The 24970-nt window shown below is 40.4% G+C and overlaps 3 protein-coding genes across 10 annotated transcripts in view; 1 reads left to right on the top strand and 2 right to left on the bottom strand.

The window, feature by feature from the left end:
- The window catches only part of ERLEC1 (endoplasmic reticulum lectin 1), a 33275-nt gene extending 32658 nt beyond the window's left edge, over positions 1-617 (bottom strand). For 2 of the 3 annotated variants that reach the window (XM_030920808.1, XM_010378881.2), the window contains exon 1: positions 173-544. In XM_030920808.1, the coding sequence (XP_030776668.1) occupies positions 173-334 (162 nt within the window). In that variant the 5' untranslated portion in view covers positions 335-544. Of the gene's footprint in view, positions 1-172 lie in introns of all 3 variants that reach the window. The other variant, XM_010378880.2, reaches the window with a different exon arrangement.
- ASB3 (ankyrin repeat and SOCS box containing 3) overlaps positions 1-24970 on the top strand; it is a 126737-nt gene that overhangs the window by 479 nt on the left and 101288 nt on the right. The window contains exon 1 of one of the 4 annotated variants that reach the window (XM_010378883.2): positions 538-733. The exons of 1 other annotated variant lie outside the window; for it this stretch is intronic. The gene's annotated coding sequence lies outside the window, so the exon portion shown is untranslated. Of the gene's footprint in view, positions 1-537; positions 734-24970 lie in introns of those variants that run through there. 2 more of the 4 variants (XM_030920806.1, XM_030920805.1) reach the window with 2 other exon arrangements.
- Positions 16224-23451, bottom strand: CHAC2 (ChaC cation transport regulator homolog 2). Of its 3 annotated transcripts, none has more exons than XM_010378882.2 (3): positions 23218-23451; positions 19468-19503; positions 16224-17267 (listed from the first exon to the last, which is right to left on the bottom strand). In XM_010378882.2, the coding sequence occupies exons 1-3, from the start codon at positions 23350-23352 to the stop codon at positions 16884-16886; spliced, it is 555 nt and encodes a 184-aa protein (XP_010377184.1). In that variant the 5' UTR covers positions 23353-23451; the 3' UTR covers positions 16224-16883. The 3 variants fall into 3 exon arrangements, with proteins under 3 accessions (XP_010377184.1, XP_030776670.1, XP_030776669.1); XM_030920810.1 differs by having other exon boundaries at positions 19463-19503; positions 23218-23431; XM_030920809.1 differs by lacking the exon at positions 19468-19503.

Raw genomic sequence — 24970 nt, 5'->3', positions numbered from 1 at the left:
TAACGTGAGAACGAATCAATGAATGAACGCGACATAAAAGCAGCTTTGGCTTAGAGAAGGTAAGAGTCTGCAGAGAAGGTCTTGGGGAGAAAAAGCAAAGAAAAACGAGGGAAGAGGCCGAACCCTTAGTATCAGGAGGAGGGGTGGCTGCGGGGTTAGTGAGGGCACTGACCAGAGAGAACTCGGTGCCGGGCCAATTGACTCGGAAAGGGATGTCATCGCTGAGTTGAGGGAGGGCTCGGCCGCCGCGAGACGCCTCCAGGAGGCCGCAGAGGACCAGTAACACCGGCCCGCACGGGACCAGACTCCGTACGCCGCCTCCTCCTTCCTCCATCCTCCGCCACCGCTTTCTCCAGCCACCGCCACAACCTCCTCTGCTCTAGAAGAAGAGGAGGAGGAGGAGGTGGAGGAGGAGGCGGCGGGACTATAAAGGGCCCGGGTAGCCCCGGCCCAACCGCCGCCACGTCTCCTTCCGGAGAGCCCGGCAAAGCCGCCCCCACCCCCTTGAGCTTCTCGTCGCCGTTTCCGGGGCAGACGACATATCAACATCCGGGGCCGGGGGTCGCGGAGCCGTCCGACTACGGGGGCCGGGACGTCGGCTGAGCGTCTCTCGTTTTCGGACCGCTGCAACATCGCGGTGGGGGTTGAAAGCGGGGACCTTCTGGGACGCCGCATCTGGAGACGCGGCCTCGGACCAGCCATTTCGGTGTAGAAGTGGCAGCACGGCAGGCCGGTGAGTCTTGGAGGCGGCAGCCGCTTCCTGAAGCCACTCGCGCTGTTCTCCAGTGGGCAGGTAGAGGTTTGGCCCACACGGAGTGAGTGGGAAGAAGACAGTGTGAACCGTGCGGGTGCGGGTCCTTAGATGAGAAAATTCGAAGTAGCGTGAGTTGTGAGAAATGGCGGTGTTCCTGACTGACCTGCATTCTCGCAGCTTTTCTTCCTTTTCTCCGCGTTTGGCATTTGTCTTTCCCGCCTGAAGCTTCCCTGCACCTCTTCTGCTGTACACCGTGGCCGTCTAATTACCTAACAGCTTCTGACTAACGCAGGGCAGTTTGTTCAGCGACTGCCACTCTGTGTTAGGGGAAACCTGGGGTGAGGTAGCCCGCCATCTCCCGGTAGGAGAATCCCGCGAGCCTCCGAATTTGGCATGGTGGGAGACTCTCGTGGAATGGACAGCTAGACATTACATACAGCTCTACATTTTTTACCCCAAGTGGGGCTCCTCCGTCTCTAGATTGAAGTGTTGGGATGTTGTTTTATCAAGAAAGCCGATAAGGTTCCTTATGTGAGGTTCAGCACCAGATGAATGTGTGGTTATGAACTAAGTCACGTCTGACTGCATCCCCAAATTAAACGAAAAGTTTTGGTTTCCCCTCCCCCTCTTCAGAAAAAATGCCGTTGTCTGTTTTGATCTCCAGTATGATGGACATACAGTGTTGGCTTTAGAGCAATTACCATTCTCTTCCTGCGAGGTTGGAAAAGCTCGACAGTCTTGCTACATCTGTTAAAGACTGGTCGCCCTCACTTCCTCAGATTTGAACCAAATCAAAAAGCAGGAAGAACAGTCCCATTTTCTATCTGTAAAAATTTATTTTTAACATAAGGAATCCATAGTCTCAAAGAAAATAACTTTGTTCAGAATTGTTATTCTCTAATTATATTCAGCACTTCTTATTAATGCTTAATATGTTCCAGACTACTGAGATTTTTGTTGTTGGTTGTTTGTTCTGAGATAGAGTCTCGCTCCGTCACCCAGGCTGGAGTGCAGAGGCATAATCTGGGCTCACTGCAACCTCCGCCTCCCGAGTTCAAGGGATTTTCCTTTTTCTCAACTTTCCCAGTAGTTGGGATTACAGGCGCGTGCCACCACACCCTAATTTTTGTATTTTTAGTAGAGACAAGGTTTCACCATGTTAGCCAGGCTGGTCTTGAACTCCTGACCTTGGGTGATCCGCCCTCCTCGGCCTTCCAAAGTGCTGGGATTACAGGCCTGAGCCACTGTGCCCGGCTCCACTGGGATTGGTAAAATGGCAAATAAATAGGTTTCTGTCTTCGGTCTCAGTCTAGCCAGGGAGATTGTACAAACAAATAATTGCAAACTATTATGGTAGTAATAACAGTTAACTTCCTTTTTTTTTTTTTTTTTAGTATTTATTCTGTGCTAAGCACTAGTCTTAAGTCATGAAGGAAAAGAGATGTACTTGACTAAATAAAAATGAAAACTTTCTGTGACGTCCTGTTTTAGCATTTAGAACTATAGTGATTGAATCTGTGTTCAATACAGCTGATATTCAAGTAAGAGGGGACTTAAGTAAAATAATTTCTGGTATTGGTAAGTGCTGCGAAGAAACTAGGGTTATGTGAAAGAGAATACCCGTGGGATGTGTTGCTTTTAGTACGTAGGGCAGAGGAGACTTCTGTGAGGAAGTGACATCTAAGCTGTGACTTGAATGATGAGAAGGGAGCCAGACAGATTTCCAGGCAGAGGCCCTGAGGCAGGAATGAGCTTGATGTGTTGGAGTGATAGAAGGAAGGCCGCTGTGGCTGGAGTGTAAGAGGAAAGTGGTAGAAGTTTGAGAAGCAGAAAGAGGCCAGGGAGACACAGCTCTGTAGGCAGGAGAGTGGACAGGACCCGATGTACATTTGTGAAGATCATTCTGGCTGCTGTGTGGAAAATTGATTATAGGGGGTGTTGTGGGTTGAATTGTGTTCCCCAAAAAGATATGTTTAAGTTCTATCCCCTAGAACCTGTGAGTGTGAACTTACTTGGGATAGGGTCTTTGCAAATGTAATTCAAGTAAGGATGAGGTCATACTGAATCGAAGGAGGCCCTAATCCAATGACTGGTAGCTTTATAAGAAGTGGGAAATTTGAATTCAGATGGAGACACAAGGAGAATGCCATGCCATGAAGGAGGAGGCAGAGATTGGAGTATGTGTCTGTAAGCCAAGGAACGCTAAAGATTGCCAGTAATCACCACAAGCTAGGAAGAGGCAAGGAAGAATCCTTCCCTAGAGCTTTCAGAGAGAGAATAGCCCTGCTGATGTCTTGATTTCTGACCTCCAGTTTCTAGAATTGTGAGAGAATCAATTTATGTTGTCTAAGCTGCTCAGTTTGTGGTAATTTATTACAGCAGCCTCAGGAAGGTAATAGAGGGTGAAAACAAAAAAGTAGCTGAGACAAGTCTCAACCAATTTAGAAGTTTATTTTGCCAAGGTTAAGGACATGTCATTGACACAGCCTCAGGAGGTCCTGACAGCATGTGCCCAAAGTGGTCGGGCTACACTTGGGTTTTATACATTTTTTTTTTTTTTTTTTTTTGAGGCGGAGTCTCGCTCTGTCGCCCGGACTGGAGTGCAGTGGCCGGATCTCAGCTCACTGCAAGCTCCGCCTCCCGGGTTTACGCCATTCTCCCGCCTCAGCCTCCCGAGTAGTTGGGACTACAGGCGCCCGCCACCTCGCCCGGCTAGTTTTTGTATTTTTAGTAGAGACGGGGTTTCACCGTGTTAGCCAGGATGGTCTCGGTCTCCTGACCTCGTGATCCGCCCGTCTCGGCCTCCCAAAGTGCTGGGATTACAGGCTTGAGCCACCGCGCCCGGCGGTTTTATACATTTTAAGGAGCCATAAGACATCAATCAATACAAGTCTTCTATGCTTTATTTATAGGTTGATTCTTAAATATTGAAAACCTCTCAACTATTTACCATATTATAATTATGCAGTCATCATTCACTATAAAACCAGTAAGTATGATTGCATCTGCAGAGAAAAAATGTAATTCTACCTCTGCCAATTAAGGTATCCTATTAGCTTCCTAATAATGGCACTATATTTGCTAAAATAAATTCATTTTGCTCCTGAAGCTATCTTTCCAGCTCTCACACGTGTAATTTAGACTAGTTGCTTTCCAAGTCAGTTGCATACCTGTTTTCTGAGATTTCTTTGTATCATGCCTGGGTTAGGTCTACTGCTTTATGTATTCCATGTCCTCATTTGTCACAGATTTTTTTCCCACCTTGTTGGGGGTAAAACTAAGCAATTTTTTCAGAAAGGATTAAACAGGTAATTTAATTTCCACAGGCTTCATATGTCTGAAAATGCCTTTACCTTTCCTGCTCATTTCATGATAGCTTGGGAATAGACTTAGTCCACAATCATTTTGTTTTCTTCAAAACTTGGAAGACATTTTGTTGCTTTTTAGTGTCTAGTGTATCTGATAACAAGTCTAATGCCGTCTCTTTCTTTTGCAGGTATCATACTTTTTTCTCTGGAAGATTTTATTAGACTGTTTTCTTTATCGTTGGTTCTGTGATACTTTATCAGAGTGTTTCTAGGTGGTGAATCTTTTTTCATTCATCCTTCTTGGCACTCTATGAGTCCTATTTTTCACTTCTGGAAAATTTTCTTCAATTATTTCTTTAATTATGTTCTTACATTTTCTCTATTCTATTCAGAATTTAGATACATTCTTCCACATACATTTAGATAGATTCTTCCAAATACAGAGGGAAAAATATAAAAAGAAAAAATATATAATATGAAGGATCAATCCAAGAGGACCATTTCCTTGACTTTCAGTTTTTTTCACTTTCTTTTTCAGTGGTTTTTCCCCCCACAGTTTCTAGTTACTGATTTTTAATGGATGCATTGTTCTCATGACATGAATTTCTTTGAGGATAACACTTATGACTTTTAAATATTTATCCCCCATTCCTGGAAATAGCTCTACTTCTTTCAGGTCAATTGTTTATTTTCATCCTTTTCTGTTGAGATTTTCCTTAAAAAAAAAAAAAAAACTTGGCCTGGCATAGTGGCTCACACCTGTAATCCCAATACTTTGGGAGATTACCTGAGGTCGGGAGGTCGAGACCAGCATGGCCAACATGGTGAAACCCTGTCTCTCTGAAAATACAAAAATTAGCCAGAAGTCCTGGCAGGCTCCTGCAGTTCCAGCTACTCAAGAGGTTGGTGCAGGAGAATCACTTAAACCTGGGAGACGGAGGTTGCAGTGAGCCAAGATTGCACCATTGCACTCCAGCCTGGGTGACAAGAGTGAAACTTCATCTCAAAAAAAAAAAAAAAATTATTGAGCTCTTTTGTAAGTGAGCAGGATGCTAGCTGTTGGGTCTCACTTTAGGGTCCTTGAGAGAAGTGCAAGAAACGAATTACCTCTTTCCTCCTCTCCTTCTACCCTGTACCCAAATAAGGATGCTTTGTTATGGAACATGAGGATACTCAAATGCTTCCAGGGTAGACTGTTAAATTAAAAAGAGCAACAACAACAAAACAGATGTGGTTTTAGCCAGACACAAATACTGTTACTGCCAGGCTTTTTATGTGTAAAGGGCTGTGTTAAAAAGTTTGACTTGCTGTTTCATATAAATCTTATAATAATTCTGATTTTAGTCCTACGTCGTTCTTCTGCTTCTGTTTCTAAGATTGGTACATCTCCAGGCTCTGCTGGCAAGAATGTCTTCTGCATTGCTATAGCCTTCTCATGTATGCATGTGTGTTTGTTCTGGACTGCAGTTTTCTCTGCACTGGCTTAAACCTCAATATGATCCCACCTGCTTTCTCTTCCAGAATGAATGAATGCATTTCAGTGGGATTTTGTTAGGAAGTGGAGGAAAATGTATGTGCTTAGTTTGTCTTGCATAGAGTGAGTAATCCATTTTTTTTTTTTGAGGCAGTGTCTCGCTTTGTCACCCGGCTGGAGTGCAGTTGCGTGATCACTGCTCACTGCCACCTCAACCTCTGGGGCTCAAGCAATCCTCCCATCACCTCAGCCTTCTCAGTAGCTGGGACTACAGGTGTGCACCAGCCTGCCTAGCTAATTATTTTATTTTTTGAATTCTTGGTTTCCCAGAGTGTTGGGATTACAGATGTGAGCCATGGCAACCCGCCAGTATTTGCTGAATAAATCAATGTTGTTGAGAAAATTGGGCAAAGCATACTGTTGTTTAAAAAGAAAATTATGGCTGTAGGATATAGGTGATTAGGTGAATCTTTTAAATCCTGTTTTAAAAAGTCCTGTTTTTATTTTGTCCTATTTTAGAAAAGAATCTCAGCCAGGCGTGGTGGCTCATGCCTGTAATCCCAGCACTTTGGGAGGCTGAGGTAGGCAAATCACCTGAGGTTGGGAGTTCGAGACCAGCCTGACCAACTTGGAGAAACCTTGTCTCTACTAAAAATAGAAAATTAGCCAGGCGTGGTGGCACATGCCTGTAATCCCAGCTACTCTGGAGGCTGAGGCAGGAGAATTGCTTGAACCTGAGAGGTGGATGCTGCGGTGAGCCGAGATGGTGCCATTGCACTACTCCAGCCTGGGTAACGAGAGTGAAACTCCCTCTCTAAAAAAAAAAAAAGAAAACAATCTCTATGGGGTTAAGCCCTACCAATGGAGTTACAAAATGAGGTAACTACCATCTCTCACTTTTTTTCTTTTGGAGAGAGAGTCTCACTTTGTTGCCTAGGCTAGAGTGCAGTGGCATGATTTTGGCTCGTTGCAGTCTCAGCCTCCTGGGCTAAAGTGATCCTCTCACCTCAGCCGCCTCAGTAGCTGGGACTACAGGTGTGCACCACTATGCTTGGCTAATTTTTTTTGTATTTTTTGTAAGAGATAAGGTTTTGCCGTGTTGCCCAAGCTGGTCTCCAACTCCTGGGCTCAAGTGATCTGCCCCCTCAGGCCTCCCAAAGTGTGGGATTACAGGTGTGAACCACTGTGCCTGGCTGCCTTTTTTGTTCTTTTTAAAATTGTAGGCCTTAATTTCATTTTGTTCCTATTCAGTGCTTAGCATAGTGCCTAGCATTTTGAAAAGGTTCAATAAATGATACTACGTTTGTTTAACTTAAATTCTTTGTCTCTCATTTTCATCATCATAGAAAATAAGGATTAAATGAGTTAATATACATAAAGCACTTGATACAGATTCTAGCATATAGTTAGTGCTACATAAGTGTTAACCATTATTCTCTGACACATGAACACCTTTTTGTTTTTTCCTGTGAAGCTTTCTCTGATTCTGCTACTTTGAACTGGTAATTTGTCTTTCTGTATTCTGCTTGTATTTTATTTATTTGTTATTAGTTTTAGAGACAGAGTATTGCTGTGTTGCTCAGGCTGAAGTGCAGGGGCATTATGATATCTCACTGCAGCCTTGAACTTCTGGACTCAAGAGATCCTTCTGCTTCATCCTCCAGAGTAGCTAGGACTGCAGACATGTGCCAGTATGCCCAGCTAATTTTTACATTTTTGTAGAGATGTGGTCTCACTATATTGCCCAGGCGGGGAACCCCACCTCCGATATTCAACATGGGTTCTTTTCTATTTCCCTAAGTGTTGGCTGGTCTGAGAAATAAAGGGAAAGAGTACAAAAGAGAGAAATTTTAAAGCTGGGTGTCTGGGGGAGACATCACATGTCGGCAGGTTCCGTGATGCTCTCTGAGATGTAAAACCAGCAAGTTTTTATTAGCTATTTTCAAAAGGGAAGGGAGTGTACGAATAGGGTGTGGGTCACAGAGATCACATACTTCACAAGGTAATAAAATATCACAAGCAAATGGAGGCAGGGCAAGATCACAGGACCACAGGATGGGGCGAGATTAAAATTGCTAATGAAGTTTTGGTCATGCATTGTCATTGATAACATCTTATTAGGAGACAAGGTTTGTTACCAGACAACCAATCTGACCAAAATTTATTAGGTGGGAATTTCCTTGTCCTAGTAAGCCTGGGAATGCTACAGGAGACCGGGGCTTATTTCATCCCTTTGTCTACGATCTTAAAAGACAGCCATCCCCAAAGTAGCCATTTTAGAGGCCTCCCCTCAGGGACACATCCTTTTTCTCAGGGATGTTCCTTGCTGAGAAAAAGAATTCAGCGATATTTCTCCTATCTGCTTTTGAAAGAAGAGAAATATGGCTCTTTTTCGCCCGGTTCACTTGCAGTCAGAGTTCGAAGTTATCTCCTTTGTTCCCTGAATATTGCTGTTACCCTGTTCTTTTTTCAAGGTGCCCAGATTTCATATTGTTCAAACACACATGCTATATAAACAATTTGTGCAGTTAATACAATCGTCACAGGGTCCCGAGGTGATATACATCCTCCTCAGCTTACGAAGATGATAGGATTAAGAGATTAAAGACAGGCATAGGAAATCACAAGGGTATTGATTGGGGAAGTGATAAGTGTCCTTGAAATTTTCACAATTTATGTTCAGAGATTGCAGTAAAGGCAGGCATAAGAAATTATAAAAGTATTAATTTGGGGAACTAATAAATGTCCATGAAATCTTCACAATTATGTTCTTCTGCCATGGCTTCAGCGGGTCCCTCCGTTCCGGGTCCCTGACTTCCCGTAACAGTGTTGCTCAGGCTGAAATGCAGGGGCATTATGATAGCTCACTGCAGCCTTGAACTTCTGGGCTCAAGAGATCCTTCTGCTTCATTCTCCAGAGTAGCTAGGACTGCAGACATGTGCCACTATGCCCAGCTAATTTTTACATTTTTGTGGAGACGTGGTCTCACTGTATTGCCCAGGCTGGTCTCAAACTACTGACTTCAAGTGATTCCCTTGCTTTGGCCTCCCAAATTGCTGATATTACAGGCACGAGCACCATACCCATCCCTCTGCTTTTATTTTATATCACATCTTTTATATTAAATAACATAGATTTGTTTGTTTGTTTGTTTGTTTTTTTGAGATGGAGAGTCTCGCTTTGTCGCCCAGGCTGGAGTGCAGTGGTGCGATCTTGGCTCATTGCAAGCTCCGCCTCCGGGTTCACGCCATTCTCCTGCCTCAGTCTCCCGAGTAGCTGGGACTACAGGCACCCGCTACCATGCCCGGCTAATTTTTTGTATTTTTAGTAGAGACGGGGTTTCACCGTGATAGCAAGGATGGTCTCAATCTCCTGACCTTGTGATCCGCCCCCCTTGGCCTCCCAAAGTGCTGGGATTACAGGCGTGAGCCACTGTGCCCAGCCTTGTTTGTTTCTCCACCAAATATGATTCTTGATAGCTGGGGACTATCTTAGTTATTTTGGTGGTCTCAGTGCATAGTCATTGCTTGCCACCTATCATTAGTTCTCTCATTTGAGCTAGGTCTTAAGGAATGAGGAGGGTGGTGTGATTGGAGTGCGAGGGGCAGGGGAGTACATCAGTGGGAAGTGAAATTTGACAAATACACTGACACCACCAGATTGACCAGATTGTAAATAGTTGAATGCCAGATTAAAGGATTTGAATTTATTTTATATGCAGTAGGAAGGGATTTTTGATTACTGACCTTAGTTCCATATTTTAGGAAAGTAATTATGAGTGCAGAGTAGAGCATGTATTGGAAAGAGGAAAAGAGATTAGAAACAAGAATATGTAAGAAACTGGCTCTTGACTTATGATAAGACTCTTTAGTTGAGAATCTTTCAGCATGTAACCTTTTACTATCACGTAACCTTTTAAGCTTTATCACAAAAAGGCTTCAGGGCTTCCTTGGTAACTTCGTTTTGACTTTGTTAAAAGAAAAACTTTAGACAAAATGAATTTTGTCTGAAGACAGAATTTATTTTTGTGTTAAAGGATTAATGAATGAGGCAACACCCAAAACTAGAAGAAATTCAGGGAGCTCTGTTTTAATAGTGTAAGCAGCAGACCTTTGCAGTCTGAATATGGAAGTGAAGAAATTACTTGATTGGACTGGGCATGGTGGCTTACACCTGTAATCCCAGCATTTTGGGAAGCTGAGGTAGGCGGATCACTTGAGATCGGGAGTTCAAGACCAGCCTGGGCAGCATGGTGAAACTCCATCTCTACAAAGAATGCAAAAATTAGCCAGGCATGGTGGCACATGCCAGTAGTCCCAGCTACTTGGGAGGCTGAGGTGGGAGGATTGCTTGAGCCTAGGAGGTTGAGGCTGCAGTGAGCTGTGATTGTGCCACTGTACTCCAGCCTGGGCAACAGAGCAAGACCCTGTCTGAAAAAAAAAATTACTTGATTGTCATAGCTACTTGTTTGTCTTATTTGGGTACAATCTGGCAGAAAGTTGCTCATTAGAGAATAGTTGTTGGTTTCTGATTAAAATTAAGTTGTGACATCCTATGGATTGGGAGGAAATATTTGCAAGCCATACATATGATAAGGGGTTAAAATTCAGAATAAAAAAGGAACTCAAATAACTCTATAGAAAGAATACAAATAATCCAATTAATATACAGGCAAGGAACCTGTATAGACATTTCTCAAAAGAAGACATACAAATGGCCAACAGATACATGAAAAGATGCTCAACATTACTAATCATCAGGGAAATGCGAATTAAAACCACAATGAGATGTCACCCCAATACGTGTCAGAATGACTGTTATCAAACAGATGAAAGATAAGTGTTGGTGAGGATATGGAGAAAGGGGAAACTTTGTACACTGTTAATGGCAGTGTAAATTAGTACAGCCATTATGGAAAACAATGGAGGTTCCTCAAAAACCTAAAAATAGAATTACCATATGATCCAGCAATCCATCTTCTGGGTATTTACCTAAAAGATTGGAAATCAATATGTTGAAGAGATATCTGCATTCCCATGTTCATTGCAGCATTAATCACGATAGCCAAGACATGGAATCAACCTAAGTGTCCTTTGACAGATGAATGGATAAAGAAATGTGTGGCATACATACTCTGTGGAGTACTATTCAGCCTTAAAAATGAAATAAATTTTGTCATTTGTGACAACATGGATGGATTGGAGAACTTTAAGCAAAATGAAATAAGCCAAGTACAGGCAGATAAACACCGTTATGTGCTTACTTATATATTTAATCTAAAACTCTTGAACTAAAAGAAACAGAGAGTAGAACAGTGGTTACCGGGGTAGGGGGAAGGCATAGGGGAATGGGGAGATGAAAGTCAAAGGGGAGGAATTTTTTTCTTTGAGATATGTTGCACAGTATGGTGAGTATAGTGACTAATAATGTACACTTTATACTTGCTAAGAGTAAATTTCAAAAGTTTTCACTACAAAAAATAAATATTTGCGGTGATGGATATGTTAATTAGATTGATTTAATTATTCCACATTGTATTCACAAATCATCACTTTGTACCCCATAAATATGAAACTATAGTCAGTTGATAATTAAAAAATAAAAAGCAAAGATTAAGTTTTGTTTTACTATTTACACTGGGCTTCAGTTTGCTTACATAGGAACCCATCTTAGCCTAATGGCCTTCCAATTAAAGATTGCTTACACTTTTCTTTTTTTTTTTTGAGATACGAATCCCACTCTGTTGCCCAGGCTGGAATGCAGTGGCGTGATCTTGGCTCACTGCAGCCTCTTCCTCCTGGGTTCAAACCATTATCCTGACTTAGCCTCCTAAGTAGCTGGGACTTCAGGTGCCTGCCACCATGCCTGGCTAATTTTTTTATATTTTTAGTAGAGATGGGGTTTCACCATATTGGTCAGGCTGGTCTCGAACTCCTGACCTCAGGTGAGCCACCCGCCTTGGTCTCCCAAAGTGCTGGGATTACAGGCGTGAGCCACCACACCTAGCCAAGATTGCTTATACTTTTAAAAAAATATTATATATATATTGTTTTTAGTAAAACAAAGGGTAAAATTTAATATTAAAAAGGCACCAACACATTTTGTATATATTGTGAAAATACCGTCTGTTTTCTCCAAAAGCTTATAAATTGATGTGAGTATCATAAACCTGTTTGGTTTTTTCCTGTACTAAGTATGTTCAACATTTAATGTGTATTATGTGCAGGGAGGTAATGTGGGACCAAATTTTCTAGTTGGGAAAGGAGATGAGTACTGGCTTTAGTACAATAAGTTTCCATGCTTGTGTAGCACAACTGGAGATGCCTTCATGTAACAGACATATGAAGAGGTTGAGAGAGTAGGCTGGAGATTGGAAGCTGTCCAAGTAAAATTGAAGCATAAGATTTGATGAGTTTGTGTATCTGATAAAGAATAGTGTACGAGTTGTCATTGAAAGCACAATGAAATGTTTTTGTCTTTGGCTTTAGTGACATGGGATGCTTGATCACTAGTGTCTGATCACTAGTGTCTGATGCACCAGAGTAGCATGAAAATTGAAATCTTTGGGTTCAATGAGGAAGTGGTCATTGAAGACTTGATACTACAATGATTGAGTGGTTTGGCAGAGTAAAGTTGAATTGGAAAGGGATTAAGATGAGTTGATAAGGAAGTGAAGCACTGTGTAGTTAAAAAATTTCTGTGAAGAATAAAAAAGCTGGAAGAACACAAGAAACTGTAGGACTAGTGGTGGTTTTTCCAGTTACAGTGTGTGTACATGTGTGGGTGAACCATTTATAAAGAGAAGGAGGCTCAGTACAGTTAAGTAAAACAATCAAGAAAATGAAATGGAAATATACTATTTTAGAAAGGTAAAATGAACTGGAAAAACCCCTGAAATCCAATAAAGCTAATTTTCATCATATAAATTTGACATACAGAATAAAAATTTTAGTACTGTAGTTGTCTTAGGAAGAGTTAAAATTCTTTGACATAGTAGCCACAGGATTACAAAATCTTTGAGTCTGTAATATATGCTTAGAGTGAATTCAAGGTTTTATTTTAGTTTTCTGAGACAGGATCTTGCTCTGTTGCCCAGCCTGGACTGCAGTGGTGTGATCATGGCTCACTGCAGCCTCGAACTCCTGGGTTCAGGCAATACTCCTGCCTCAGCCTTTTGAGTAGCTGGGCCTACAGGTGCATGCCACTACACCCGGCTAATTTTTAAATTTTTTTATAGAGATAGGGTGCTGTTCTGTTGCTCTGGCTGGTCTCTAGTTCCTAGCGTGAAGTGATCCTCCCTTCACAGCATCCCAAAGTACTATGATTACAGGTGTGAGCCACTACACTGGCCAAATTCAAGGTTTTAGAAATCCATAAAAATAGATTGCTAAAAGCTGAATAAATTACTAGAGAATGCAGTCAATATTTTTCCTGAAAAAAGATAGGCATAACAGGAACATTTGATAGGTAAGTTTTAACATGATGTGATGAAAGAGAATTTTAAAGCACATTTATCATCTAATTGCCTGGAAAGAAAGAACCAGAGATGGTAAATTACAAATATGATGCTTACATTGATATTCACAACTACCCAGGATGTAAGGATATGTACTTACTCATTGAGAGAGTATTCTCTGAATTTGTAATTTAAAAACAAGATGTATCTGTGGAAAAGAGAAATCTAATATAGTGAAATGTTGACTGGAAAATGTTTGAAAAATATCTAATAGACCAAATATGGTTCTGGCATGATTGTAATCATTAGGAGTCTTGAAGAGATACTGAACCCATGATACTCTGAATATGTGATACTCTGAATATGTGGATATGTGATATATTTGAAATAATATTTATTAAATATATCAGTCATTGTATAATGTTTTACATATATTGAAAGTAAATAGGCACTTTAAAGATGTATAATAATATACATTTCAGGTACTTGATTAGAAAATTAAAAATTTTGCCATCCAAGATGAATACATATTAAAAGACAATGATTAAACTTTTAAAGTCAGTCATAATGAAATGAGTCATGTTCATGCTTTTAAATATTCAGAGTTGACATCATCATAATCTTTGTTTCCCTAAATTATAACTTTACATATGGAGATAGTGGCATTTGGATGCTTACAGTTCTTGTGAATGTATTGTTTGGGAGTGGGAAAAAGTATTATAATAGTGTAGGAGTACAAAGACTAACTTCTAAAAATTGAATCTGAGATTTAAAAGGAAATTTTAGTTTCTTTTCTAAATGTAGGGTTCATACTCTTTTCTTGAATTTCTAAAACTGAACACCTCCCTAATATTTCTATTGTGAGGAATGAGAATCTGAGTTTTGTGTTACATGTAATTAGGGCAGAAGGAGAGAAAATGTTTTGAAAGTGAGATCTGAGGGCTGTAAAGAGAGACTTGAGCTTTGCTAAGAAAACGAAAATACGTGAGTAAATTGGCACCAGAGTTCTGTTTCTTCCTAGCTTGGAGGCTGCAAACCCCAGCTTCTGATAATGGAATTTAACTTCTCCATTTCAGTCAGGTTTCTCCCCATCCTAACGAAAATGAATATCCCTTCCCTGGGCTGTTAGAACACAATCTCCCTGTAAGTGATGATGGTATACCACGTGTATATTCACAAATCTTCTAGTTTAACTTCTAATGGAAAACCTAGAAAGATATATAAATGGGGATCCCAAAGTAATCCCTCCCTCTTGATATTTTGTAAGCTAGTTATTAAGTGGTATTGACTTTGGGGAGTCACGTACTCCTTTGGACTTTGTAAAATGAAAAACTAGATCTCTGCATTGACTAACATGATTCTGAGCATGTCAGTCTTAGATAGGCTCATTGTATTTGTGGGAATATATATACATCTGTCAAAATTAACTCAAACATCTTTATGTAACCAGTTACATACTATTTCATTATACACATGAAATTAATCATTAATCTGGTTTAATCATTAATCTTGTTTACCTTCTGAAAAAACAAGCAGGGTAGTAAGAAAAGTTAAGTTCATATGGGTTTTTAAAAACATATCATAGAAGAATCCTGTGCTCCAAAGTCAGAGCAACCTGGATTTTAGCCATGTTAGATGCATAACTGAGTGCAAGTTACAATGGAAACAAGCTAGAGGAATTACCCAAAAAATGAGGACATATGCCTCCATATGTAAAGTGCCTAGCACATCCTTGTGAGATATTCATTAATAAATTTATCACCCTTTCTGTTTTACAGGACAAGTTAAATGCCTTCTGGAAAACTAATATTTAAATGTTGGAAGATATTTAAAGTAGTTATGTAGCTGAGTAAATTACTAAGATATTAAACAGGAAAACATGAAAAGGACATGTAGGACAGTTTTATGTGAAAAACTTCTGTACTAATTATTAATCATGACTGGGTTTAAGGAGCTTTTAGTAAGTATCATATTACATTTAGTTTTTTTTTTTTTTTTTTTTTTTTGAGACAGAGTCTCGCTCTGCTGCCCAGGCTGGAGTGCAGTGGCCGGGTCTCAGCTCACTGCAAGCTCCGCCTCCTGGGTTTACGCCATTCTTCTGCCTCAGCCTCCCAAGCAGCTGGGACTACAGGCGCCCGCCACCTCGCCCGGCTAGTTTTTTGTATTTTTTAGTAGAGACGGGGTTTCACCATGTTAGCCAGGATGGTCTCGATCTCCTGACCTCGTGATCCGCCCGTCTCGGCCTCCCAAACTGCTGGGATTACAGGCTTGAGCCACCGCGCCCGGCTACATTTAGTTTTATACTGAAGTTTTTATGGTGAAAGATTCTAGAGAGATTATATATCCTATTGAGAAAGAAATAACCTATAATCAGGAATACCCTGAATAGTTTGAATGAAAGTTAATTCTATATGAGTTAATAATTTGTTTCCTAGTTGAGTAGCAGCATACACCCAATTGATACTCTTCTTTAGGTGACAAGATAAAGAAAAAAAAAGTTATGTACAAATAATCAGGTAATGCTACTTCTTAAAAAAATACAATCTATGCATGTAACAAAATGGCACTTGTAGCCCGTAAATTTATACAAATAAAAAATTATAGGCCGGGCATGTTGGCTCACACCTGTAATCCCAGCACTTTGGGAGGCTGAGGTGAGTGGATCACCTGAGGTTAGGAGTTCGAGACCAGCTTGGCCAACATGGTGAAACCCTGTCTCTACTAAAAATATAATTAGTTGGGTGTGGTGGCACGTGCCTGTAATCCCAGCTACCCGGGAGGCTGAGGCAGGAGAATCCCTTGAACCTGGGAAGTGGAGGCTGCAGTGAGCTGAGACTGGCACCACTGCACTCCAGCCTAGGCAACAGAGCGATACTTGGTCTCAAGAAACAAAACAAAATTATAATTCCAGGAAGTGCCTGTTCTTGGCTTCTGCCAGAGGTTACACTTTCCAGCCTGTGGAATGGCCAGACTGCAGGCTGCAAAGAAAAAAAAAAATACACACACACACACACACACACATACACACATACATCGAGAGAGTGACACAGAGAGAGAGACAAAGAATTCCAAAAGCTGTTTTAAAAACTAAATTTTCATTATATATGCCATTAATTTGTATTATGAGAAAACCCATCTTTTTCAGTTTTGGTATAAGATTAATACAAAGTGAGTGACAGACCACATCATTAGTGATCACGATTTGTATAATGTAATTTATGCTTTTTACCTTCCATATAGGAAAATGCCTTTATTTAAAAAAGAAGAGATACAGTACATTATACTTCCAAGGAAATTTTTATATTTAAAAAAAGCCAATTTTTGGCTTAAAACTGAAAGGGTTTCATTTAATATCTGAGTAACAAGGAAATTCACAATTAAGGCTGAAATACTGTTCATATTATTGTGTATTTCTAATCACGTTATTTTAAGCTTGTGTATTTTAAACACGGTTACAGAATTGTATAGGAATATATTGAAGGCATAACCTTATATTTACTGGACTTTTGGTTTAATTCTTTAGAACTTCAACATAGTATTAGGATATGAAACAGGATTATTGTTACTCTGATAAAAACAAGACTGAACTGAGTCCTTCACTGTATTTTTCTAAATAACTCACTTCTAATGAGTAAGTGTTCAATAGCATAAAGTTAGGAAATCTTTATGTTATTAAAATTTGAATTTTTCTTTCACTGTATCCCATTCTTTTGAATATATGTGTTTTAGGACATTTCCAGTTAAAATACAAGTTTAGATAATATCCTGACTACATTAAAAATAAGATCTTTAAGTAAACGTATTTCCAAATCGTATTGCCATCGTGCACTGAAGATAATTCTCCGAAGACTAAAAGCTCTGCTTGTTTAGAAAAGTCAATGATTCGTTCTTTATGTGCAATTGAGGTTCTGTTTCTCTTCTAAACGTTCCTTTACTAATTTTTCCAAAGCGAAAAGATGCTCATCTGCTTCTTCTGGCACAAGGTTCCTAATAGAATTTGCAAGTTCAAAAAGATATTCTGTATTTCTTCCACTTGGACCAGCTGCATTAAAAATTTGTTCAGCAATGTCTTCCAGAGGTGCAGGACCAAGATAATCAGGATTATCACATGTTCCAATATATAGTAATACACTGAATGGTTTTGTTGTGGGATCTTTTGGATAAAAAATGACCGTTGTGGTTCTGTAGCCTCCTTTCTCTCTGAAGTCAAGGTATGCTTTTACTTCTTCTTCCTTTCCTACTGGCAATCTGTAAGCAACACCCCATACACATCCCTGTTGAAAAATGAAAAGAATACAGTAGTATTTATAAGGCTAATTAAAATAAATGAAGATAGGTTGTGATTTAAGAAGTATCTCATATATTCTTTTATGTTTGTTTTTGAGATGAAGTCTTATCTGTTGTCCAGGCTGCGGTGTAGTGGCACGATCTTGGCTCACTGCAACCTCAGCCTCCCGGGTTCAAGCAATTCTCCTGCCTCAGCCTCCCGAGTGACTGGGATTACAGGAATGCACCACCATGCCCAGCTAATTTTGTATTTTTAGTAGAGAAGGGGTTTTGCCATGTTGGCCAGGCCGGTCTCGAACTCCTGACCTCAAGTGATCTGCCTGCCTCGGCCTCCCAATGTGCTGGGATTACAGGCATCAGCCACTATGCCTGGCCTTATCTTGTATATTCCTAAAAGTGGGCCGGGAGCCGTGGCTCACACCTGTAATGCCAGCACTTTGGGGGCCTAGGCGGGTGGATCCCGAGGTCAGGAGTGCAAGACCAGCCTGGCCAAGATGGTGAAATCCCGTCTTTACCGAAAATGCAAAAATTAGGTGCGGTGGCAGGCACTTGTAATCCCAGCTACTCGGGAGGCTGAGGCAGGAGGATGGCTTGAACCTGGGTGGCAGAGGTGGCAGTGAGCTGAGATCGTGCCACTGAACTCCACCCTGGGTGATGGAGTGAGACTTTCTCAAAAACAAACCAACCAACCAAAAAACAGTCAATATAGTTTTTCTTCACTTAAAGTACACAGAAGAACATTCTAAACAATAAAGGAAATATGCACTTTAAAATCTCCATTGTGAATAATTTCTTTGTATCATAGGCACAGCAAGATATTTTATCTTAAAATTTTTTTAAATTTGATCTTTTTTTTTAAATAATGGGACTGAAATGAAAAATACGAGGCTTTCACTTGGTTATTAAAAAATTCTAGAAACAAAGTGCCATTTGTTTATTAACTGTTTAATTAGGAGTTATTAGTTACTAATTTGAAGGTCTTTTTTATAAATGCTTTTCATAGTATAAATTATGAAAGCATTTCCTAATCCACACCATTGTTTATCTGCCATTACTAACTGCTTGATTTTTGTTTATTAAAGTTCTTTCCAAAGTTAAACATTTAATTTCACAATATAAAATTCTGAATCTGTATCCCAATAAAATGATTGAAAATATTTAAGAAACTGAGGTTGTTGGTTAAATAAAACTTTCTGGTGCTCCAAACCAGTTTTAAAATCACAGGTGCTACTGGGGTCTACTGGAGGGCGGAGGATGGGAGCAGGGAGAAGATCTAGAAAAATAACTAATCGATACTAGGCTTAATGTTAATACTTGGGTGATTAAATCATCTGTACAATAAACCCCCATGACACATGTTTACCTATGTAACAAACTTGCACATCCTGCACATATACTTCTGAACTTAAAAAAACAAAAACAAAACACAACACACAAGTGCTATTGATACAATTAAGTAATAAAGAAAATAATTCCTCACTTAGATTTCTGCTGAAAATGAGACTCGTAGCAAAAGTGAAGAGAGCTTTTGAGGGTTCCATTTAATTATTGGTGGTGGTCTGGCTGTCCGGGGGGGTATTTCCATTAATGTCAAAGGGGACCACAAAATTCTTAGTTAATAAACTTATTTTTTAAAAAAACCTACGACCAGGTGCGGTGGCTCACGCCTGTAATCCCAGCACTTTGGGAGGATGAGGCGGGCGAATCACGAGGTCAGGAGATTGAGAGCATCCTGGCTAACATGGTGAAACCCTGTCTCTACTAAAAATACAAAAAATTAGCCGGCGCGGTGGCAGGCACTTGTAGTTCCAGCTACTCGGGAGGCTGAGGCAGGAGAATGGCATGAACCTGGGAGGCGGAGCTTGCAGTGAGCCGAGATCGCGCCACTGCACTCCAGCCTGGGGGAGAGAGTGTCTCAAAAAACAACAACAACAACAACAAAAACCCCACAAAAACGAAAACTACATGCCATTTGTTTGTACATTGTTGTCTACCTTGCACTCTGCATTCTAACTTTTCTTACTGGCCTCATTTTTCACAAACACGAAAAAACCCCACAAATACAGAGAAGAATTCTAAACTTAGGGTAGTTCAAATTGTCTGTAATGATTGTTAATCAAATTGAAACTGAGAAACATCTCAACATTTTATAAAATTAAAATTATACAAAAAATATTTATACCATACCGCAGGATCTTCAACAAGAGTCACAACTCTTCCAGGCTGTTTTGAAAAAGGTAAACAAATTTTTTTTCTGAATTAATAAAGTTCATTAAGTAGCTGAGTATTAGCAACATTTTTGACATGGAATATATGAACTATATTTGCTTATAAGAAGCACTATTTGTTAAGCATAGTTATTTTTTATGATAAAGCTAAAGTGAATTAAGAGAACCTACCTCATCTAGAGACTGTGTTGGCCTTATTTCTAAAAGCTTTCCATGAATTTATACATATTAGGTATATTATGTTCACTTTACATGGATATATTGGAAAACATACCAGTAACTAAAGGTCATCTAAAATGAAAGGCAAATGGAAGCAGTAATTATAAATATTCTGGTTTTTCCCTTAGGAACAAGCCCAGGCTGGAGTGCAATGGTGCAATCTCGGCTCACTGCAACCTCCAACTCCCGGGTTTAAGCGATTCTCTCACATCAGCCTCCCGAGTAGCTGGGATTACACGTGCCTGCCACCATGCCCAGCTAATTTTTGTATTTTTAGTAGAGACAGGGGTTTCACCATGTTGGCCAGGTTGGTATGGAACTCCTGACCTTAAGTAATCCACCAGCCTTGGCCTCCCAAAGTGCTTGGATTACAGGCCTGAGCCACTGCACCCTGCCTATAGTTTTATTAGAGGAAAAAAAAAAAAAGACATAAAGGGTGTTTTCCTATATATAGGGAAGTGACTTTCAAACTTTTAGTGTAAATCAAAATGACCTAGAGGGCTTGACAAACACATTGTGAGGCCACACATCCAGAGTTTCTGATTCTGTAGGTCTGGAGCTGTCTAAGAATTTTCATTTGTAACAACTTCCCGTTGATTTCAGAAATTGTTTTGGGGCTCATACTTTAAGAACCACTGTTTTTAAGTGCTAGAGATTGAGTGATTTACAATTCTGAGTTATGAAGGGTTCTTACCTTTCTGTATATGGTAATGGTGCTTCAAGGTAGGCATTCCTTTTACATTCATAAATGAACTTTACTTTGCCCTACTGAAAGGTCAGTATTAGAACTGGCCTATTCATTTAGTTCTTATATGGAACAATCACTTGTGTTCTAGGCAATTTTATTTTCCCATTTTGGTTTTAACACAGGTCAGTTAACAATATTATGGAAACTTTCACTTTTTACTATTCAGCTTGAGGTTGAAATGATATATTATGAAGCCAAAACAAGTTTTATTTGTTTTCCCATTTCAAAGACTGATAAAACAATCTTTGTTTATAAATGGAAAGCCTTAGAGAAAGTTCAGACTTGGAATGTTCCATAATTTAAGGCACAAAGGTGACACATATCAGTGCCTGCAAGCTTTTTTTTTTTTTTTAAATAAAAGTCATCCACAGAGTACCAAAGGCTGTATGTGTACTGATACCTTAACATCATTCGTGGGAATGTTGAGTCATAGCCACAATTTTACCTACTTGTGTGGCCAGTGTCTGGCACATAGTGAGCCTAAATCTGTGTCATCTTTGTTGCTATTTCCTTCTAGTCTTTATCTGTTCATATAGATAATTCGTAATCATGGAACACATGGGATTTTGGATTATGATTTCTCACTTAATTTTCCTGTTAGTCTTCTCATACATTTTAATAGTTGCATAATATTGTGTCATTGATGAACTATAAACACTCCTGTGTTCTTGGACATTTCGGTTTCTGACTTTTCTTTTTAAGATAATGCTACAATGAGGATACATATATTGGTGAGGGTCAAGTAGATATTGCCATATTATTTTCAATTTCAAAGTTAATTAGAAGTTATTTATGAATACCTACTGTGTGCTATGGAGAAGAGGAACTCTTGATTCTTGGTTCCAGTAGCTTATATTGTCATTCTAGAATGCAAACTAACATATGAAATAAATAGAGCTTATGGACTAAGTATGGTATTAAGGTGCAGTGAGTCTTAGGTGATCAGAAATACTTTTTTTTTGAGACAGAGTTTCACTCTTGTTGCTCAAGCTGGAGTGCAGTGGTGCGATCTCGGCTCACCGCAACCTCTGCCTCTCGGGTACAAGTAATTCTCCTGCCTCAGCCTCCAGAGTAGCTGGGACTACTGGCCCAGCTAATTTTGTATTTTTTAGTAGAGACGGGGTTTCTCCATGTTGGTCAGGCTGGTCTTGAACTCCTGACCTCAGGGGATCCACCCGCCTTGGCCTCCTAAAGTGCTGGGATTATAGGCGGGAACCACTGCGCCCGGCCCAGCTCCTTTCTCCTTTTAAAAAATCACGGACTGTTGTGTTGACTAGGCAATTTCTGATCATCAGTCTGTTCTGACAGCATACATATCTGAATGTGTTATGTAATACACTGTACGTTTTGGTCAAGACTAGAGTAATAAAGTATGTTGTTATAGCCATATACATAAATATTTAATACTTGGCCATTATAATTGGAGGCTGGGCTAAAGTTTTTCTATTCAGAATGGCAATTTTAAATATTCGTATCAAAACTGACAACTCTCAAACTCCTGGTCTCAAGCAGTTCTCGTGGCTTAAACTTCCAAAGTGTTGAGATCACAGGTGTAGCCACTGGGCCCTGCCAAAACGGACAACTCAGAAGCCATTTTATTTAGCTTAATTCTTTAATGTCTTGAATATTGTTTTAGAACATTCTTGGAGATACTTTGACCATGACATTTCTGTTGTTCTATAAATGTGCATTTACCTTAAGCCATTTGCCTCTTTTCAGGTCATTGTGTCCAATGTCCCAATAGGCCAGTATAGTCTACTTAAAAGCCAAATTCTTAATTGACCAACTGTAGTTGAGATAGAATGGTTTCTAACTCAGCTTCTTTTCGTGATTTTAATCCCGTGTCTCTTTTATGAGCAGGTGCAGACTACTTTAGAGCCTTGATCTTTTCCCGTTTCCATTGACCAATTTCCAAATTATTAGTTACCTCAATCTTAGTTTTCTTTATGGGTTAGTTGTTTTGTAGCCAGTACAAAGCTGATTTGCATAAGCAATGAGCTGCTGCTAATTCTCTATACATATATTAATGCCTTTGTATGACCGACTGAAAAGTGGATCAAAGAACTTACATTTCACATTATGAGAAGCATCAAGAAAGTAACATTAAAATAATGCTGGATATAGTAATGAGTTTGGTACTGTGTTACTCATATAACCAGAACTTCATTTAACTTCGCTAGTACCCGAAAACCAAAGTGAGTTCCTCAATAACTAGAGAAAATTTCGGAAACTCGTTCTGCAATCCTAGGTGTCAGAAAATAAAACTTTTGAAAGATGTAAAGAAATCCTGTAAGTAACATGCACGTTTAATCGCAAACCCATGAAAGTCGGCTAGAACGCAGAAATGCTAACAAGTTTTATTGCTAAAAAGCTGAATTTGCAACTTGATTTTACTATTTCAACTATGTAGTGACATGAAAATTCATCTTCCCGCCAGGGGAATTTTTTTTCCCCTCTCCGCACTCAGCCTGGCGCGAGCTCGTGTGCCTGTGCTCGCGCTTCTCGCCGCCTCTAGAAACTAACCACCGGCATCTTAAGCAGCTTCGGAAGGAGTGCCCGGTCTGGGTTAGAGATGGCGGGCAGGTGGCAGGGAAAATCTACAGAAATAAGTGTTACCCCAAGCCATGTGCTTGGCCCCCATGAAGCGCTAAGGTGTGGTTCCCTAGAGTGTGGGTGCTGTGTGTGGAGTTGGGGAGCGGGGGTCCGGGGGCAGTAAGTGTGGGGAGCTGGCCGGCGCCTCACCTTGCCGGGGACCCCGCGGTGGTCCGTGCTGCCCTGCCAGAAGCGCCTGCTGTAGTTTGTGATGTATCCGACCAGCTTGTCCTGATAGGGGAAATCCACCTTCCAGATCAGGGACCCGTAACCAAAAACCCACATCTTTTCGCGGCTCCTCTGCCACGGCAACGGTGAACCCTAGCTGTCGCCGCGCCGCGGGAGACTGCAGCCTCCGGTAAGCGAGTAACCGGCTGCGCGGGGCGCAGGCGCGATGGCCACTTGGGGCGCAAAGCGCACTGGGAGTTTGGATCCAGAAAGGTTTTCCGAGTGAGTCTCAGTCAGCTTTATTTTATTTCCTTGATTAGGGAGTCAAGCGGCATTAACCTTCGGTGTAGTAAGCAACGGATTCTTTTGCAGCCTCCGTAAATCACCCTAACCTACCTTTAGTGCGCGTGTGCAGAAAACTACAACACCCACAATGCTTTTTGGAGCTCTTTGGCTCTGAAATTGGAACTGGACTCATTTCTAACGGGGGCGAGGAAGGAGAAAAGGGCAGGAGTCGTCGCTCGTGGTGTCGAGATACGGAGGCGGTGTACCAGCACCGCAGGCAGCACCTAGAAACACGTTTTGTTCTGCTTTGGAAATTAGATTTTTGCCTACGTAACAGCAGCCGGAGGAATGTAATCCATGTATGATTTTATGTCCTCAAAAGAATGTCTTTTGCCTTTCAAATAAAAGCAGGAAGTTTACAATAGAAGTTTACGCCTGTGAAAGAGTATGTGTCATTTCAATGGGAATTGTTTATATGTTTACATTTTACACAAATTTATTCATCTTTATTATTATCAGTGGCTTGTTCACAAAAGAGCAGGCAAATGTTCTTAACTTGGGGCCCCTGTCAAGGCTTTGGAAACGAGCTGGGGAACCTGCTGAATTTGTGTACAAAATTTGGGGCGTACACTTTTCTGAGGGGAAACTACAGCTTTCTTGAGTTTCTCCAAGGCGTCAGGGATCCTAAAAGTTTTTGAAGATCTGTTCGTTAGAGCTCTTGCTGCAAAACATTGTTTAGGAAACTCGCTTGGACTATCATGGCTGTGTCTCTCTGTGTGAAAACAGAAGCCTTAGCAAGCGATTGTTCTTTCTTGAAGAGTTTTATACTATGGTCTTGAATGCTAAAACACTCAGATTCAAGGGGTATTATTTCTTTTCTTATAAAGAAATCAGCAGGAAGCTGCTACCAAACAAACAGACAAACAAACGAAAAGCAAGTCTTTTCCTATTTTCTCTAAGTTGTAGTTTCAAATTGCCTGACATGTTTGCTAACCCTTCTTTTCTGAAAAATTTCAAATATACAGAAAACTTAGATAAAAAGAGTGTAATGACCAACACGTTTCATCTAGATCCAGTAATTACCATTTTGCACAGTTGCTTTACTTCCTTTTTACTCTATACTTTTAAATGGAAAACGTTTGAAGTAAGTTGCATGTGTTATGACATTTTACTGCCACATACTCTACATGTGTCTTATAAGAATAAGGACATTCATCCTAGAACAAGTTCCCTAAAAAAAAGAATAAGGACGTTTTCCTAATAACTGTAATGCCATTATCACATCTAAGAAAATTAACAGTAGTTATGTAATCAAATATGTATTCCATATCCAAACTGCTTCATAGAGTCACTAACAAGAAATTGTGTCTTCGAGAGAGTCACGTGAGAGCTATACTGGACTCTGACTGGAGGGGAACTGAAGTGAGCATTGGAGGGAGATGATGATGCG

Source organism: Rhinopithecus roxellana, chromosome 17 (assembly GCF_007565055.1).
Source record: "Rhinopithecus roxellana isolate Shanxi Qingling chromosome 17, ASM756505v1, whole genome shotgun sequence".
NCBI classification, from domain to species: Eukaryota; Metazoa; Chordata; class Mammalia; order Primates; family Cercopithecidae; genus Rhinopithecus; species Rhinopithecus roxellana.
Note: the sequence above shows the minus strand (reverse complement) of the source record. Positions and strands in the feature narration are given on the sequence as shown.

What these genes read in the sequence shown, in the direction of transcription:
- CHAC2 (XM_010378882.2), bottom strand. Translation starts at nt 23,352, where the DNA reads ATGTGGGTTTTTGGTTACGGGTCCCTGATCTGGAAGGTGGATTTCCCC. An exon ending in ACCGCGGGGTCCCCGGCAAG is followed by an intron (nt 19,504 to 23,217) that starts GTGAGGCGCCGG and finishes TTTTCAAAACAG; the next exon opens with CCTGGAAGAGTTGTGACTCT. An exon ending in CTCTTGTTGAAGATCCTGCG is followed by an intron (nt 17,268 to 19,467) that starts GTATGGTATAAA and finishes ATTTTTCAACAG; the next exon opens with GGATGTGTATGGGGTGTTGC.